Source organism: Coffea eugenioides, chromosome 2 (genome assembly GCF_003713205.1).
Source record: "Coffea eugenioides isolate CCC68of chromosome 2, Ceug_1.0, whole genome shotgun sequence".
In the NCBI taxonomy this organism is placed as follows: Eukaryota; Viridiplantae; Streptophyta; class Magnoliopsida; order Gentianales; family Rubiaceae; genus Coffea; species Coffea eugenioides.
The window spans coordinates 63,105,547-63,119,584 of NC_040036.1; the positions used below are offsets into that span (position 1 = coordinate 63,105,547).

The 14,038-nt window shown below is 40.6% G+C and overlaps 2 protein-coding genes across 2 annotated transcripts; both read left to right on the forward strand.

The window, feature by feature from the left end:
- Positions 1-805: 805 nt before the first annotated feature.
- LOC113760014 lies at positions 806-3,625 on the forward strand. Its single transcript, XM_027302593.1, has 3 exons — positions 806-2,010; positions 2,116-2,407; positions 2,528-3,625. Exons 1-3 carry the CDS (start codon positions 806-808, stop codon positions 3,623-3,625), a joined length of 2,595 nt encoding a protein of 864 aa, XP_027158394.1.
- A 6,424-nt stretch (positions 3,626-10,049) lies between these two features.
- On the forward strand, positions 10,050-11,233 carry LOC113762763. The gene has a single exon (XM_027306348.1). It carries the CDS (start codon positions 10,258-10,260, stop codon positions 10,915-10,917), a length of 660 nt encoding a protein of 219 aa, XP_027162149.1. The 5' UTR covers positions 10,050-10,257; the 3' UTR covers positions 10,918-11,233.
- Positions 11,234-14,038: the final 2,805 nt, after the last annotated feature.

The following is a 14,038-nucleotide window of genomic DNA, read 5'->3' on the forward strand; positions in this document are numbered from 1 at the left end:
ACCTTTTAGGGGTTTTAACACTTTTAACCTTTTAGGAGAAGCTGCTGTCTTTTTTTCGGTGGAGGATATCTCCAAGCTTGCGTCGCCGTTTCAGCTGTCTTTGGTAGGCAAATTCTCTCGGGGTCGGCCCAAACTGGAGGACATTAGGAAATTTGTACGCTCCCTGGACTTGAAGGATTCATGTACAGTAGGCCGCTTGGATGCACGTCATGTTCTCCTCCGTTGCTCATCTGAATCGGACTTCCATCGCCTCTGGTTGAGAGGTTTTTGGTACGTGGGCAAATTCCCCATGAGGGTCTTCAAGTGGTCCTCTTCGTTCCATGTGAATAGAGAGTCATCATTGGCTCCAATTTGGTTTGCCCTCCCAGGCCTGCCGATCCACTTCTTCAACAAACACTCTCTCTTTTCCATTGTTCAAGCGGTGGGGGAGCCTTTGTTTCTGGACGATGCAACCGTGAATCTAACCAGGCCGAGCGTTGCTCGCGTTTGCGTCGAAGTCGACCTTCTCCGCCCCTTCCCATCTCGGGTGTGGATTGGAGTGGAAAACTCCAGTGAAGGTTTTTGGCAGCCATTGGAGGCAGAATATGTGCCTCAGTGCTGCACCAACTGCTGGCGCTTGGGCCATGCTAACAGTCAATGCCAAAAGGCTGAGCTGGGGGGTCCTGTGGCTCGCGTGAAGGACACCAGGGGTGCTGTGGAAGTGCAGGCAGGAGCTGTGGATTCGGTGGCGCAATAAATTGGAGGCCCAATTGCCGCTGCTGCCCATGGGCATGCTGATGGCCCTGGGGCTTGCGTGGAGGACGCCATGGTTGTTATGGAGATGCAGGCAGGAGGTGTCGATGCGGCTGCGCTACGTCAACAATTTGGAGACTCAGGTCCCGCTGCTGCTCATGGACAGACAGACACCAGGGATGCCGGGGAGATGCTGTCAGGCAGTGCGGGTGAGGCTGCGTCGACCTGCCAACTCGTAGACCTAAGTGCCGCTGGCCATGGACTGGTTGATGGCTCAGATGGGGTTCCAGCTTTGGAAGACAGGCCTGAAACGGTGACTCCTGCTGATGCGGAAGTCGGCTCAGCGGAGGAGAGGCAGCCTCCTCTCCCCACTTCGGCTGGGATGGGCAAGCCGTATTTTTCATCGTTTGAGGACTCACGGTTGATAGCACCTGCTTTGGTGGCTGCCGAGGGTAGTGATGATGTGATGATTGAGGAGGAGGTTCAGCTGCCGATGGTTGGGGAACAGGTTGTTGTGCCTAGTGAGGTGGCCATGGAAGAGGAGGAGGGTAGTGTGGTGCGGCTGCCCACCACGGCGGGCAATCTTCTCCTCGGGGACAACCCTTTGTGGAGGTGGTGCTACCATGCATTTCGAATGAGGCCCAGTGCGTGCGGGATAACTCACTCCAGGTGGTTCGAAAGCACAAGGGGTACTCTATCGCTCCATCTGATAGAACACTCCGGTCTACCACGACCAGGTCACGGAATTCCTTCCATGCGTTGTCTCATGATTAACGCTCTCTTCTGGAATATAAGAGGTTTGTCTAAACCCTCTTACTTTAGGCGTCTCAAGATGCTTGACAGGCAATATCATATTCAGTTTTTTGTGCTTTGTGAAACTCGTGCTAACCCCATGCTAGCTAAAGATTTTCGGCAAAAGCTCCGTTTTGATCATGTAGTTTATAATTCTTCTAGTTCTCTCTGGTTATTTTACAATGATCCTTTCAATCTGGTATTAGTGGGGGAGGGGGAGCAATATTTCTCCTTCCTCGCCCACCATAGTTCCCTCCCTACCCCTGTGACGGTCTCCTTTGCCCATGCATTGTGCACGGGGGAGGGGAGACGGGAATTGTGGAGCGGTTTGTTGCTAGATAGGCCCTCTCAGGGGCCGTGGCTGGTGGGCGGGGATTTTAATGTGGTGGTGGAGGCGGGGGAGAAGAAGGGAGGCAGGGCTTTCCGTTTGTCTGAGGCTATTGATTTTTTGGAGTTTATGTCTTCTGCGAAACTCTTTGACGCTGGGTTTTTCGGTTCTTCCTACACGTGGTGTAATAATCATCTGGGTCGTGCGCGAATTTGAAAGCGTCTGGACCGGCTTTTAATCAATAATCCATGCTTTGACGCCAGGTTGTCGATCTCGGTTTCTCATCTTGCTAGGGATCCATCTGATCACTCGCCCCTCTTGCTCTCTGTTGCTACACGGGTTGATGGGAAGCCACGGTCATTCCGATTTATAAATGCGTGGACCTCTCACGCTAATTTTAGGGGTGTAGTGCAGGCCTCCTGGCAACAAGGGTGTGTCGGCTCTCCTATTCAAATAGTTTGCACCAAGTTGGCCCGCTTGAAGACGGATATTAAGGTATGGAATAAGCAATGCTTCAAAGATATTTTTGCAAACACTCGGAAGGCTGAGGAGGCCGTACGTGCAGCGGAACGGCAAGTGGAGGAGGATGCTTCAATCGAAGCACAGGGGTCATTAGAGCGGGCCACTGCAGCGTGGCGGCGGTGTCTCCTGATGGAAGAGTGCTACTGGAAGTAGAAAGCGCAAGTTCGTTGGCTCGACTTGGGCGACAAGAATACAAAGTTTTTCCACGCAGTTGTCAAGCAGAGGCGATTACAATCAGTAATTCATCGAATTCAAGATGGGCAGGGTAATTGGTTAACAGCGGAGGATGACATCGGTGCAGAGTCGGTTCGGTATTTCTCTTCACTCTTTTCGGCGGAGTCCACTTCGTCCTGGGATTTGTCATCCGTTATTCCCAAGCTCCTCCAGCCGGCCGACCATGATAAGTTGGAGGAGGTCCCAACAATGGAGGAGGTAAGGCGTGTGATCTTCAGTATGGACGGGGATAGTGCGGCTAGTCCTGATGGGTTTTCTGGAAAATTTTTCACCTTTGCTTGGGAAATAATTGCTCAGGACATATATAGTGCGGTGGTTAGCTTCTTCTGTGGAGCGGAGTTGCCGCGGAGGGTCACTGCTACGTTACTTGTGCTCATTCCCAAGGTGCAGAACCCAAGCTCTTTTGCTCAGTTTCGGGCCATAAGCCTGTGTAACTTCCTAAATAAGGTCTTGTCGCGGATCCTTGCTGAGAGATTGGCCACTCTCTTGCCCCGCATTATATCCCCTAATGAAAGTGGGTTTGTCCGAGGTCGTCAAATTTCGGATAACTTCCTACTGGCGCAGGAGGTGCTTACGGGTATGGGACGAAAGAATAGGGGGGGAAATGTTGATTTGAAATTGGATATGGCAAAGGCTTACGATAGGGTGTCGTGGGTCTATCTGGTTAATGTCCTTCGTGCTTTTGGGTTTGGTGAAAGGTGGATAGACATGGTTTGGTGGTTGGTTTCCAACCCTTGGTTTTCTGTTCTCATTAATGGGGTGCCGTGTGGCTTTTTCCCTGCTTCACGAGGGCTCGGGCAGGGGAACCCTCTATCCCCTTCCTTGTTTATCTTGGGTGCGGAGGTCCTGTCTCGCCTGTTAAACCAACTTCATTTGCATCCTGGGTTTGGTGGCTTCAAAGTTCCTAGGGCTTGCCCTCCCATTACCCATCTAGGGTTTGCCGATGACATCCTTATCTTTTCTAGTGCAGCGGCGTCCTCTTTAAAGTTGTTAATGGTGTCTCGGGCCAGCGGATAAATGCTTCGAAAAGTGGTTTTATGGTTCACTCGGGCATGCCACGAAGCAGGAGATCAGTAATTCAGCGCATTACGGGCTTTCCCCAGAAGGAGTTTCCTATACGTTACCTTGGGTCTCCGCTATTCGTAGGGCGGCAGAAGAAGACCTTTTTTCAGGATTTGGTCAGTAAGGTGCTCGCTAGGGTCGCCTCATGGAAAATCGACTACTGTCTCCAGGTGGACGGATTATTCTTATAAAACATGTGTTGTCCTCCATCCCTCTTCACTTATTGGCGGCGGTGTCACCCCCGAAGTCCATTTTGGCTTTAGTAGAGCGGTTGTTTGCTAACTTTCTCTGGGGCACAGCTGGGGGTGTTCCCAAGCGACATTGGATTTCTTGGAAGGAGCTTTGTGCTGCTAAGGAGGAGGGTGGGGTTAGCTTTCGCTCCATGGAAGATGTTGTGAAGTCTTTCTCCGTGAAGTTGTGGTGGCGATTTCGACAGAACTCATCTCTCTGGGCCAATTTCATGATGGCTAAGTATGCTCCCAATGTTCATCTCGGTATGGTGGGTGCTTCAGTGGGGGCGTCAGCCACGTGGCGTAGGATGCTTCAGGTGCGGGACTTGGCGGAGCAACACATCACCTTTGTGGTTCACTCGGGGACTTCGAACTTCTAGTTTGATAACTGGTTAGGGTCGGGGCCTTTGTCGGGACGACTGGGCAATGTTTCGGACCACAAGATTTTAGATTTCCTCATAGAGGGTTCATGGAATTACCAGTTGCTATCAGGTTGGGTGCCGGGTGACATATTATCTGAGATTAGTCGATTTGCTCTTCCGAGGATTGAAGAGGGAGTGGATGATTTGATGGTCTGGGGTCCCATACCGTCTGGCATTTTCACGCTGAGCTCAGCTTTTGATTTAATACTGGCCCACTTGCCACGGTCATTTATCTTCTCTAGGGTTTGGCACCCCTCGCTTTCGTTGAAAACCTCTTTTTTCCTGCTTCGGCTACTGAGGGATCGGTTGCCTTTGGATGCTACGTTGTGCAAATTTGGTATTGCTGGTCCTTCGAAGTGCTTTTGTTGTACCGAGGACGGCAGTGAAACTCTTGACCACATCTTTTGCGGGGGTACATTGGCCGTAGCAGTTTGGAAATTCTTTGGTTCGATGGCAGGGGTTTGGAGCCCGTGTGCTACGGTTCGGGGTCACTTGGCTAGTTGGTGGTTCTGCTCGAGCTCGAATGTGTTTCTGTGCTTTGTTCACTGGATTATTCCTCCTTTGATCTGCTGGAATATTTGGAAGGCTAGGAATACAGCGCGTTTTGAGGGGAAAGTCTTCGGCCCTGGGGCTATTTCTGCCTTTGTCTTCGATGAGGTGCGGAATCTCTTCATTCTGCGGTTCCCTGGGTGGTCCTGGGTCCCTATGAATTGGTCTGACTTTTATGCTTTCATTGCCTCTGCGCGTAAGCCGGAGTCGGCTCGCTTAGTGACATGGATGAGGCCGCCGCAGGATGGGGTCAAACTGAACACGGACAGATGCTCAAGAGGCAACCCTGGGAGGGCAGGGGGAGGGAGGGTCTTGCGCGACGATACGGGACAGCTATTGCTTGTTTTCTCCACATCTTTTGATAGCTGTACTAGCATCCAGGCTGAGGCGAGGGCCCTTCTCTTCGGGGTTAACTTGTGCCTTTCCCACGGATATGCGCGTGTGCATGTTGAGGTGGATTCATTGGTACTGGTTCAAATATTGAGATAGGCATCTCGGTGCCCGTGGGGTATTCACATAGAGTTTCGTAATCTCCTCCAGCTTTCACCCTGTTTCATCAGTATTTCCCACTGTTTTAGAGAAGGTAATCAAGTGGCCGATTGCTTATCAAATGTTGGTTGCAATGATGGGAGTGACAGAGTCTATTATCAGTTTGCAGATCTCCCTGCTAGAGCCCGAGGGGCACTTAGATTGGATAGGATTGGTCCCCCTTCCATTAGAAAACGCTAGGATTGTTTGAACTGTTGGGAGGTAAGGTCTGTGTCCCCCTCCTTGGTTTCTTTTCTTTGATATAAATAAAAAATAAAAGTTTGGCCAAAAAAAAAAAAAAAACCCCTCTTCATGTTTAGCGCATTTGTCACTTTGGTTCCAAACATTAGCTTATGTCACTTATAATTATAAGGGTTAATTGCAATTTATCCCCTAAAGGTATGTCCTAATTCTCACTTTACCCTCTAACCTTTATTTTGTATCATTTAACATTCTAAAAGATAAAAATACCCCTATACTATGTGAGTTTTTCTTTTTTCTCTTCTTGTTTTTTATTCCAAATTAGTTTTCTTTTATCAAATTTTTGTTTGTAAGAAAATAATAAATTTCTCTAACAAAAATTTAGGATGTTCATTCTCTAATTTACAAAGTTGAAAAAACTATATATATTTTTTACAAATCAATTTCAACTATTTTCCAGTGTAAGAAATTAAGAAAAGTTTTTTTATTCTATTTCCTTTTAATTACACTATTCACAATCAATTACTCATGTTTACAATCACACATTTACATGTCAGCACTAGACAATTTTTTTGTTGTTTTTCCACTGATGAGTTTTTGCTTATTACTCATCTTTTTTTGTCATTTTCTAAAAATAATTAATTGTTAGTGTATTCCCTCATATATGTACTCATCTCATGCGAAACTTTATTGCCATCAATTAGAGTGGTCAAAATCAAATCTCAATTTAAAGTTCAATGATTAAAGGAAGTAAAAATTTGGAAAAAAAAAACTTGGCATAATTGAGGGATATTTTTGTCTCTCAGGGAGTTCAATGATAAAAAATAAAGGTTATGAAATAAAACAAGAATCAGGGTATACCTTAAGGGGATAAATTGTCATTAACCGTAATTACAATTATGGGTAATATCTTCAAAATCAAAACCATACCATCCGAATATTTATATTCAGAAGTACAATCATCACAAAAGTAGACGCAATCCATAGAGCCAAATCCAATTACCTCCTAACTTTGGATATGGATATATGAATCCTAATCCAGAAAGTGACCAACAAGAATTGCAAGAAAGTTGAATCTTTAATCCATGAAAGCTGCAACCTATCAATTGATGACCAAAATTCACCATTTGTTATGGTTTTCTTACATGAAAAAAATCTAGAGGTATTTGGGCATGTTTCACATAATCATCTAAGATGTTCTCTTTTTTTCTTTTTCCTTCTCTCTCTAAACGGAAATAACTCCCAAGTCCCACATAAAGATTTATATGGTTGAATAAGTAGCGAATTACATGTTTTGAAGAGGAAAAAAAAAGAAAATAAAAAAATTTACCTTGATGGTGTATATGAAATGAATCCAAATACATAAGAATTTTCAACCTCTAACTAGCAAGAGTAGACTGATGAACTTTTATCAGTAGCATAACTAGATAACGAATCAATTAGTATATTTATTTCGTGAATAAAATAATTTTCGAGGATAAAATTTTAGTGCAATCAGTATACCACATAGCGGTGGCAAAATGAGCGGGATGGGCAGGATTTGCTTGGATTTGAGATAAGACCGAGTAATATAAATTTAGGTCCAACCTTACCTATGTGTGCTTTGGAACTAATTTAGACAGGATCACTTTGGGATGGGTTTAGATTGATCTCGCCTAATACCCAAGTCTATTCCCTGTATTCTTTTTTCATTTAAATCTTTTTTATTTTTTATATAACTTTAATATTTTTTATTTATTAAATTTCTTTTTGTCTTATTGTGAATTTATATTTTCCTGAATTCTTTTTTCCCTCAAAATTTTGTTTATTTATTTTCTATGTATATATTTTTTTAATCTTTGATTTCCAATGTTGCTAAATTTTTGTTGAAGAAAAAATAAGTCCTATAAAAACTTAAAAGGACTTGTATTTATGAGTATAAAGAAATGGTGGTTGAAACTATGAGCCATCATAAAACTACCAAAATTGGACAAAGTATTTTCTAATAAGATTACCGATTAATGGTTTTCTAATAAGATTACCGATTACTGACTTCCATATTACTCCCAATATTCATTTTGATTAGTATTCTACTAAAAAATGAGTTCAAAACCATTTACAAGCCTAAAAGAGCCCCCCACCGGCCTCGTTTAGGCGTTATTTGGCCTGATCGCACAACCATTGAATTCTCATATCAAAACAAGAAGCTGCTTTCGACATTTTTTTAAAAACCACTCTAAATCGAGACTGGCGGCAGAATTTTATGAAAAGAAGGGAAAAGTTAAAAAAAAAAACTAATTTCTAAGGAACAAAAGAGTTCAAGAAACTAGATGGGGCTTTTAAGTATAATTACAAGGAAAAAACTGAAGGATCTAGTTGGAAGAATAAAAATGGTTCACTTGAGTCATTAAAAGATAAACAACAATTAATGGGATAAATTTTTGGTGGGAACTTTAGGTCCCAATGGGTACCCAAGTATTTCCCAAAAATTTCCAACAATTGATGGGTATAAATGGAATTAGTCCAATTTCAATCCCAACCTCAAAATTAAAATACTCATCCCATCCAAAGTCCCTTTGGGCAAGGGACAAATTGCCATCTCTAATACCACATTAGCTCATTACTATAAACATTTGTTTCCTGCGTCAAAGATTAGGGCTTCTTTTGAATCATGTCATTTAGTATGATATTCATGTTTTATATCAAGAGTTCCCGTCTAGCTTATACCAATTAACATTTATAATTTATCATGTATTGACTTCTTTCTCTTTTTTTTAGGTGGGAGATTTTGAATTCAAAATTTCTTATTTACAATCGCTCTTACCTTACCATCCTATCTAATCCTCCCTCGATCATATCGACTTCTTTGTTAACGGGTTAAAGGAACACGATCTGTTTGACCAGTTTAATTTCTTGCATCACACATTTTGCATCTGACCTGCTTAATTCAATTGCCCCATGAGGATATTTTTTTCCAGTTTAGCTCAATTAATCTACTAATTATCTATTTTTTCAACCATAAGAAAAGAAGCATCAAGTTGGAAAACTCTTGGGAATAAACAATAACGATTGTAGATAAGATGTAGTACTGTTATTCCGCTGAGGCTTAGAGGGCCTGAGCTCTAGTCCCCATCCCCTAGTTTGGTTTCTTAAATCCAATTCCTCCCCTGCTAGCCAAAAAAGTTTGGTACTGTTATCTCAGCAAAGATTGAATACAGCCCAAATCCAATTACACAAAAGTTGGATGTAATGTATCCAACATATGAGTAGTTTTTGCCATGAAACTATCCAATATTCTTTTCATGGCCGTCCTCAGTCCGCATTGAGACTATCATTAAAATACAGTGTATCGTTGCATGACGAAGCTTCTTAAATAAGGTTTATTTCGTAAAAGATCTTTCTTCACTCTTTACTTTACTTTCTCAGTTGCTTTACTTTTGTGTGCATAAAACTAATTATTCTTCTCATCCCATTATTCCTCCTAGGGGCACAACTGCAGGGAGGAGTAATTAACCATTTGCTTTCCTTACTTTTTTTTTTAAGTACTTCATGCGGCTAACCTAAACTTGTATGTCTTACTTATTAGTACTTTATAGTCCTCATGCCCCTCACTAAGTTAGCTTTTTCTCGTAAATTTTTCTGAACCAAAGGTATAATATAATACTAAAAGGAAGGGGGAAGCATCTTGCTTTTCCATGTTTATGTACTTTTCTTGCAGTGTTTCCCTTTAGGCTTTCACTTTTGGGACGTCGTTTTCTGCCTGGTAACAGATATTTGTTTCTTCGTGTGCTTTACGAACTAAGGAATTCACCCTCCAATAAAGCATCTAAAACTAATGGCACTGTTAATTAAGATGCTTATGTAAACTCCTCTTTGATTTTTCAATTTATGCACATCTAAAACCATATACAGCCAGGAAAAAGATGAAATTATTATAAATAAAAAAGATAATAGTTGCATCACAAACACTCTGGTTTTTAAAATTAGAGACACAATCTAAACGTCTGATATTTATTAAAATCAAAATTATGAACACAATCGAAACACATGAAATTTATACTAGAACACTGTGAATGATATGTATGTGTTTGTAACTCTCAGAGTTACCATGTCTATAACTGTGATATTTTCCTAAAGAGAGAAAAGAGTTCTAAGCATATTTTTCGATGAAGAGAGAATTTTTTTCTCTTCTTAGTGTCATAGTACACTTTGTATAGGTGGTTGAGCCGTTGCTCAAATATTGTAAAGTTTGGTTTGCTATAAAATTCATCTATCGTTTCCGGAAAAAAAGAAAAAAAAAAAAAAAGAGAAAGAGTTGGAAGCAAGCTCGAAGGTTCATCCCACGGTAGTGGGTAAAGGGTGGGCAGGCCTTTTGCTTTTAACCTTTTTGGTGCCCATGCAACTTTCCATTGTTGCACTTATTTATAGACTCATCAATTATCATCTAGCCAGCTAACTCACCATCACCGTTCACAAATTTTTTTTGATAGAGACACCTTCAGTAATCACATCAAACATCATTTCTAGATTTGTTATAATCAATTGCTACTTCCCTTCATTTGATATTGACACTGGCTTTTTATTAGATCTTGAAGGTGGATTGATACGATTTTTGGGAAGTACTGACCCCATTCACATCAGATCAGCTTTGTAAGTAATAAATCTATCTACATACAGGATGAAGAACACTGTGGCCAGTGCTAGTGCTAGTGCTACCGCCGTTGCAAAACAAATTGTGTCCCTCTTACGCTCTATGGCTAGAGCCAAATCAGTGGCCATCAAAAGCAAAACTGATGCTATAAGAGCTCGACTTGAAGTTTTCTCGCTGTTGAGAAACAAAAAGCTTTCTTTGGTTGCATTCTTTCGCAAGATCCATTCATTACTACCAGGAGGAGGACACCAAGAGAAGATCAAAACTGACGAGGACTGGGCCACAAGCAACCTTCAATTACAATGTTGTTCGAGTTCATCAAGTCATCAACTACAGCTGCAGGTTCCCAAGGACGATGAGGTTTTGGACAGCTGCTCCATTAATCCTTACTACAATCAACCAGATTATCATGATGAGGATCCATATCCTGACCTTACTCATTCGTTGTTCGATGAGGCAGATGCTTATGATAATGAGCTAGACCAGCTGGTCCTCAAGGGAGATCCAAATGCTTCTGTCATAGATCTGGTCAAAAACTCGAAAGAGCACTGCGGGGAGAATTTCAGCCTGGAAGCGGAGATTGATCACGTTGCTGACTTGTATATCATGACGTTCCACAAAAAGATGCGAATGCAAAAGCTCGAGTCTTTCAAGAGGTATCAAGAAATGCTGGAGAGAAGTGTCTAATTTCTAACTTTACTTTTTCTTAACCAACATTTTGGTAACTTCCTTGCCTCTGCATGACTCCACCGAGTTCGATTTTATGCATCTCAGGGAGCTCCAAAATTTGCGTTCCCCTTGTTGATCAACTTGTGCCCTCGGTCTTCCTTGTTTTATATATCAATTGTATTCACTAGTCAAAGGGACTATCAACTATCAAGAGCACTCAATTTTTAGTTACGAGTGTGACCAATGATCCAATTTGAGTACCTTTACTAGACCTCAACAGAAAACTGAAGAGTACAGCAGCAAGTGATTGAGAAACATGAATTTCATTGGTTAATTTCTCATTTTTTTTATTTTATGTGTTTCGTATGGGAGTGTCATATAGCATATCCTACTATGATGAAATTTCACCAAATGTGATTTCTATCTTTAAATAATATGTCAATTTTCATCCCACTATTCATGGGCGATTGGCTGTAATATTATCCAGTTACGATTCGTAAGTATTGATTCTTTTTGAATCATACTAAATAAAAAAAAGAGAACTTAGTAGAGGCACATCAACCTCAGGCGTTGCCTGCATGAGTATCTTAACATCTTTAGTCACCTTAATTTCTATTCATAGGCCACTTCCAATTACCATTAGAAATACAAATTAGTGACCTGCTCAGACATGGTACAACCAAATCATTTCAGCAAATCCTCAGCTTAAAATACAAATCAGAAATCAGAAATTAATCAAGTGACCATTCCCAGTGGCTGTCTCGGTAAGAGGTTGAAGTAATATGATGGTGTGAGTTTGAAAACCTTTTTTCACACCAAAAAGCAATCAGAAAGAAGCCAATTTACTGCCGAAGTACACTATTTCTATGACACTCTGTGTCGTTTCCTAGAGTAGTCACCTAATCAGCAATGTTTTAAAACCTAGACCGTTAATTAATCCGATAAAATGATCGGATCGAGGTTCAACTATGCACAGAATAAGATAACCCATACATATCATCTGATAAAAAATTAAATATTTCCAAACACAAATTTTTAAAATTGTAAAGTCAAACAAATAAATTCATATCAATTGTATCTACTAGAAAAAAAAAATCTTAAATCCTATCGTAAACCACCACCATATTCTGAAATTAAACAAAAGTCATTGAAACTTCTAAAATTAAATAAAATCCAATAGAACTATAAATTCTAAAACTACAACTAATATAAGAGCAATATTATAGTTTCCAACTTACATGTCCAATTGTCTAAAATATTATAATTCACAAAGAACAACATAAAAACTCATATGAGTCTAGAAAACAGTCAAATTTCATTTTAGTGTGTAGGAACTAGGAATTAGGTTTAGATAATTTCAGTCAAATTTCAATCAAATTTGTGAGAAAAAAAAATCGTAGTTCACAATTCGATCCAGTTTAAACAGTTTTTTACGATTTTGACCGGTTCTTGTATCAAGTCAACATAAGCTATGAACCGAACCAAACATATGGCTGGTTCGCTATTCAACCGGTCAAATCGATCGGTCTAGTCTAAATTTGAAAACATTGCTAATCACTGCCCACTTACCACCTCATATCATTAATTTAGGAAAAAATACAGTTTTAAATATAGCTTTGGTCTCGAATGTTTGCTTCTATGCCAAACTGGTCTTGTTTGTTCATTTCAAGTGAAGAAGAATGACTCCAGTATTAGATATATTTTTAAAAAAAAAATTTAGATGAATATCATCAGGTGTTTGGTCTGGCCCCAAGAAATTGACGAAAAGATTTTTGACAACCCCAAAAGACAAATAATAAAGCTAAAATAAATAAAATAAGAGCACAGGAATTTAAGTGGTTCAGTCAAATTGACCTTCATCCATGGGTGGAGGAGGAGCAATATTTTACTATGAAAAAAAGAGTACAAAAATGCTTAGAAAAGTGTTTCTAGACCCAAAACACTTAATGCTTAAAATACAAGAGAGTCCAAAATATTTTACTAAACAAAAGGCTTAATGACCCAAAGGTCCAAATAGCCTACTAAAGTTCTCTTGATTTTGGTGCACTTAATCCCATCACAGGCCCACTATATTTATACGCAACTAAGGGAAAGGTTCCCTTATACAAAAGGCGATGTAAGACAAAGCCACTTTAAGAAATCTCTACTTTGGCGTGCCCCCAATATCGATAATAGCAAAACTACTCTACCTTCTCCAGATAAGCCCCAATGAGCCTAAATCACCAACAACGAATACCAACTAAATTCAAGCATTGCTTGGACTTGTAAATTGGAAGAGGCTTCGTGAACATGTCAGCGAGATTTTACTTGGTACTGATTTTCTGAACAAGGACTTTTCCCTCAACAATAGTATCTCGAATGAAATAAAATTTCACATCAATGTGTTTCATCCTCTCATGATACATCTGGTCTTTAGTCAAATAAATAGCATTTTGACTATCATAGTAAATAGTAGTAATACTTTGATGTAGACTAAGTTCGTCAAGCAAACTCTTCAACCACAAGGTTTCTTTGATTGCGTCGGTCATGACCATATATTTTGCCTTCGTAGTAGATAAAGCTACAACAGGTTATAAAGTAGCTTTCCAACTAACTGTACAACCTCCAATGCAGAATACATAACCTGAAAGTGATCTTCTCCTGTCAAGATCCCCGACATAATCAGAGTCTACAAAATCAATCAAAGTGTCATTATTTCTCCCAAACTCCATACAACAGTTTGAAATCCCTTGCAAGTATCTGAGAATCCACTTCACAGCCTACCAATGTGTTTTTCCAGAACAAGACATATATCTGCTAATCACACTGACTGCTTAGTACAAACCATTGCATACATAATACTACCGACTGCACTGAAATAAGAAATCCGTGCCATATACTCTTCCTCTTTAACTGACTGTGGTGATTGAACAACAGATAGTCAAAAATGGCTACCAAGAGGAGTAGTCACAGGTTTAGCATCTTTCATGTCAAATTTCTCCAAAACTTTCTCAAGGTAATTTTCTTGAATCGAGTATAACTTTCCAACTCATTGGTCTCTCTTGATCTCCATACCAAGAATTTTCTTAGTTGCTCCTAAATATTTCATTTCAAATTCACTACTTAACTGCAACTTCAAAATGTGAATTTCTGACAAATT

Excerpts from the sequence above, each read along its gene's own strand:
- LOC113760014 (XM_027302593.1), top strand. The coding sequence starts at position 806 with ATGGTTGTTATGGAGATGCAGGCAGGAGGTGTCGATGCGGCTGCGCTA. Across the intron at positions 2,011-2,115 it reads GCGAAACTCTTTGACGCTGG|GTTGTCGATCTCGGTTTCTC; the intron begins GTTTTTCGGTTC and ends CTTTGACGCCAG. Across the intron at positions 2,408-2,527 it reads CTCGGAAGGCTGAGGAGGCC|AAAGCGCAAGTTCGTTGGCT; the intron begins GTACGTGCAGCG and ends TACTGGAAGTAG.
- LOC113762763 (XM_027306348.1), top strand. The coding sequence starts at position 10,258 with ATGAAGAACACTGTGGCCAGTGCTAGTGCTAGTGCTACCGCCGTTGCA.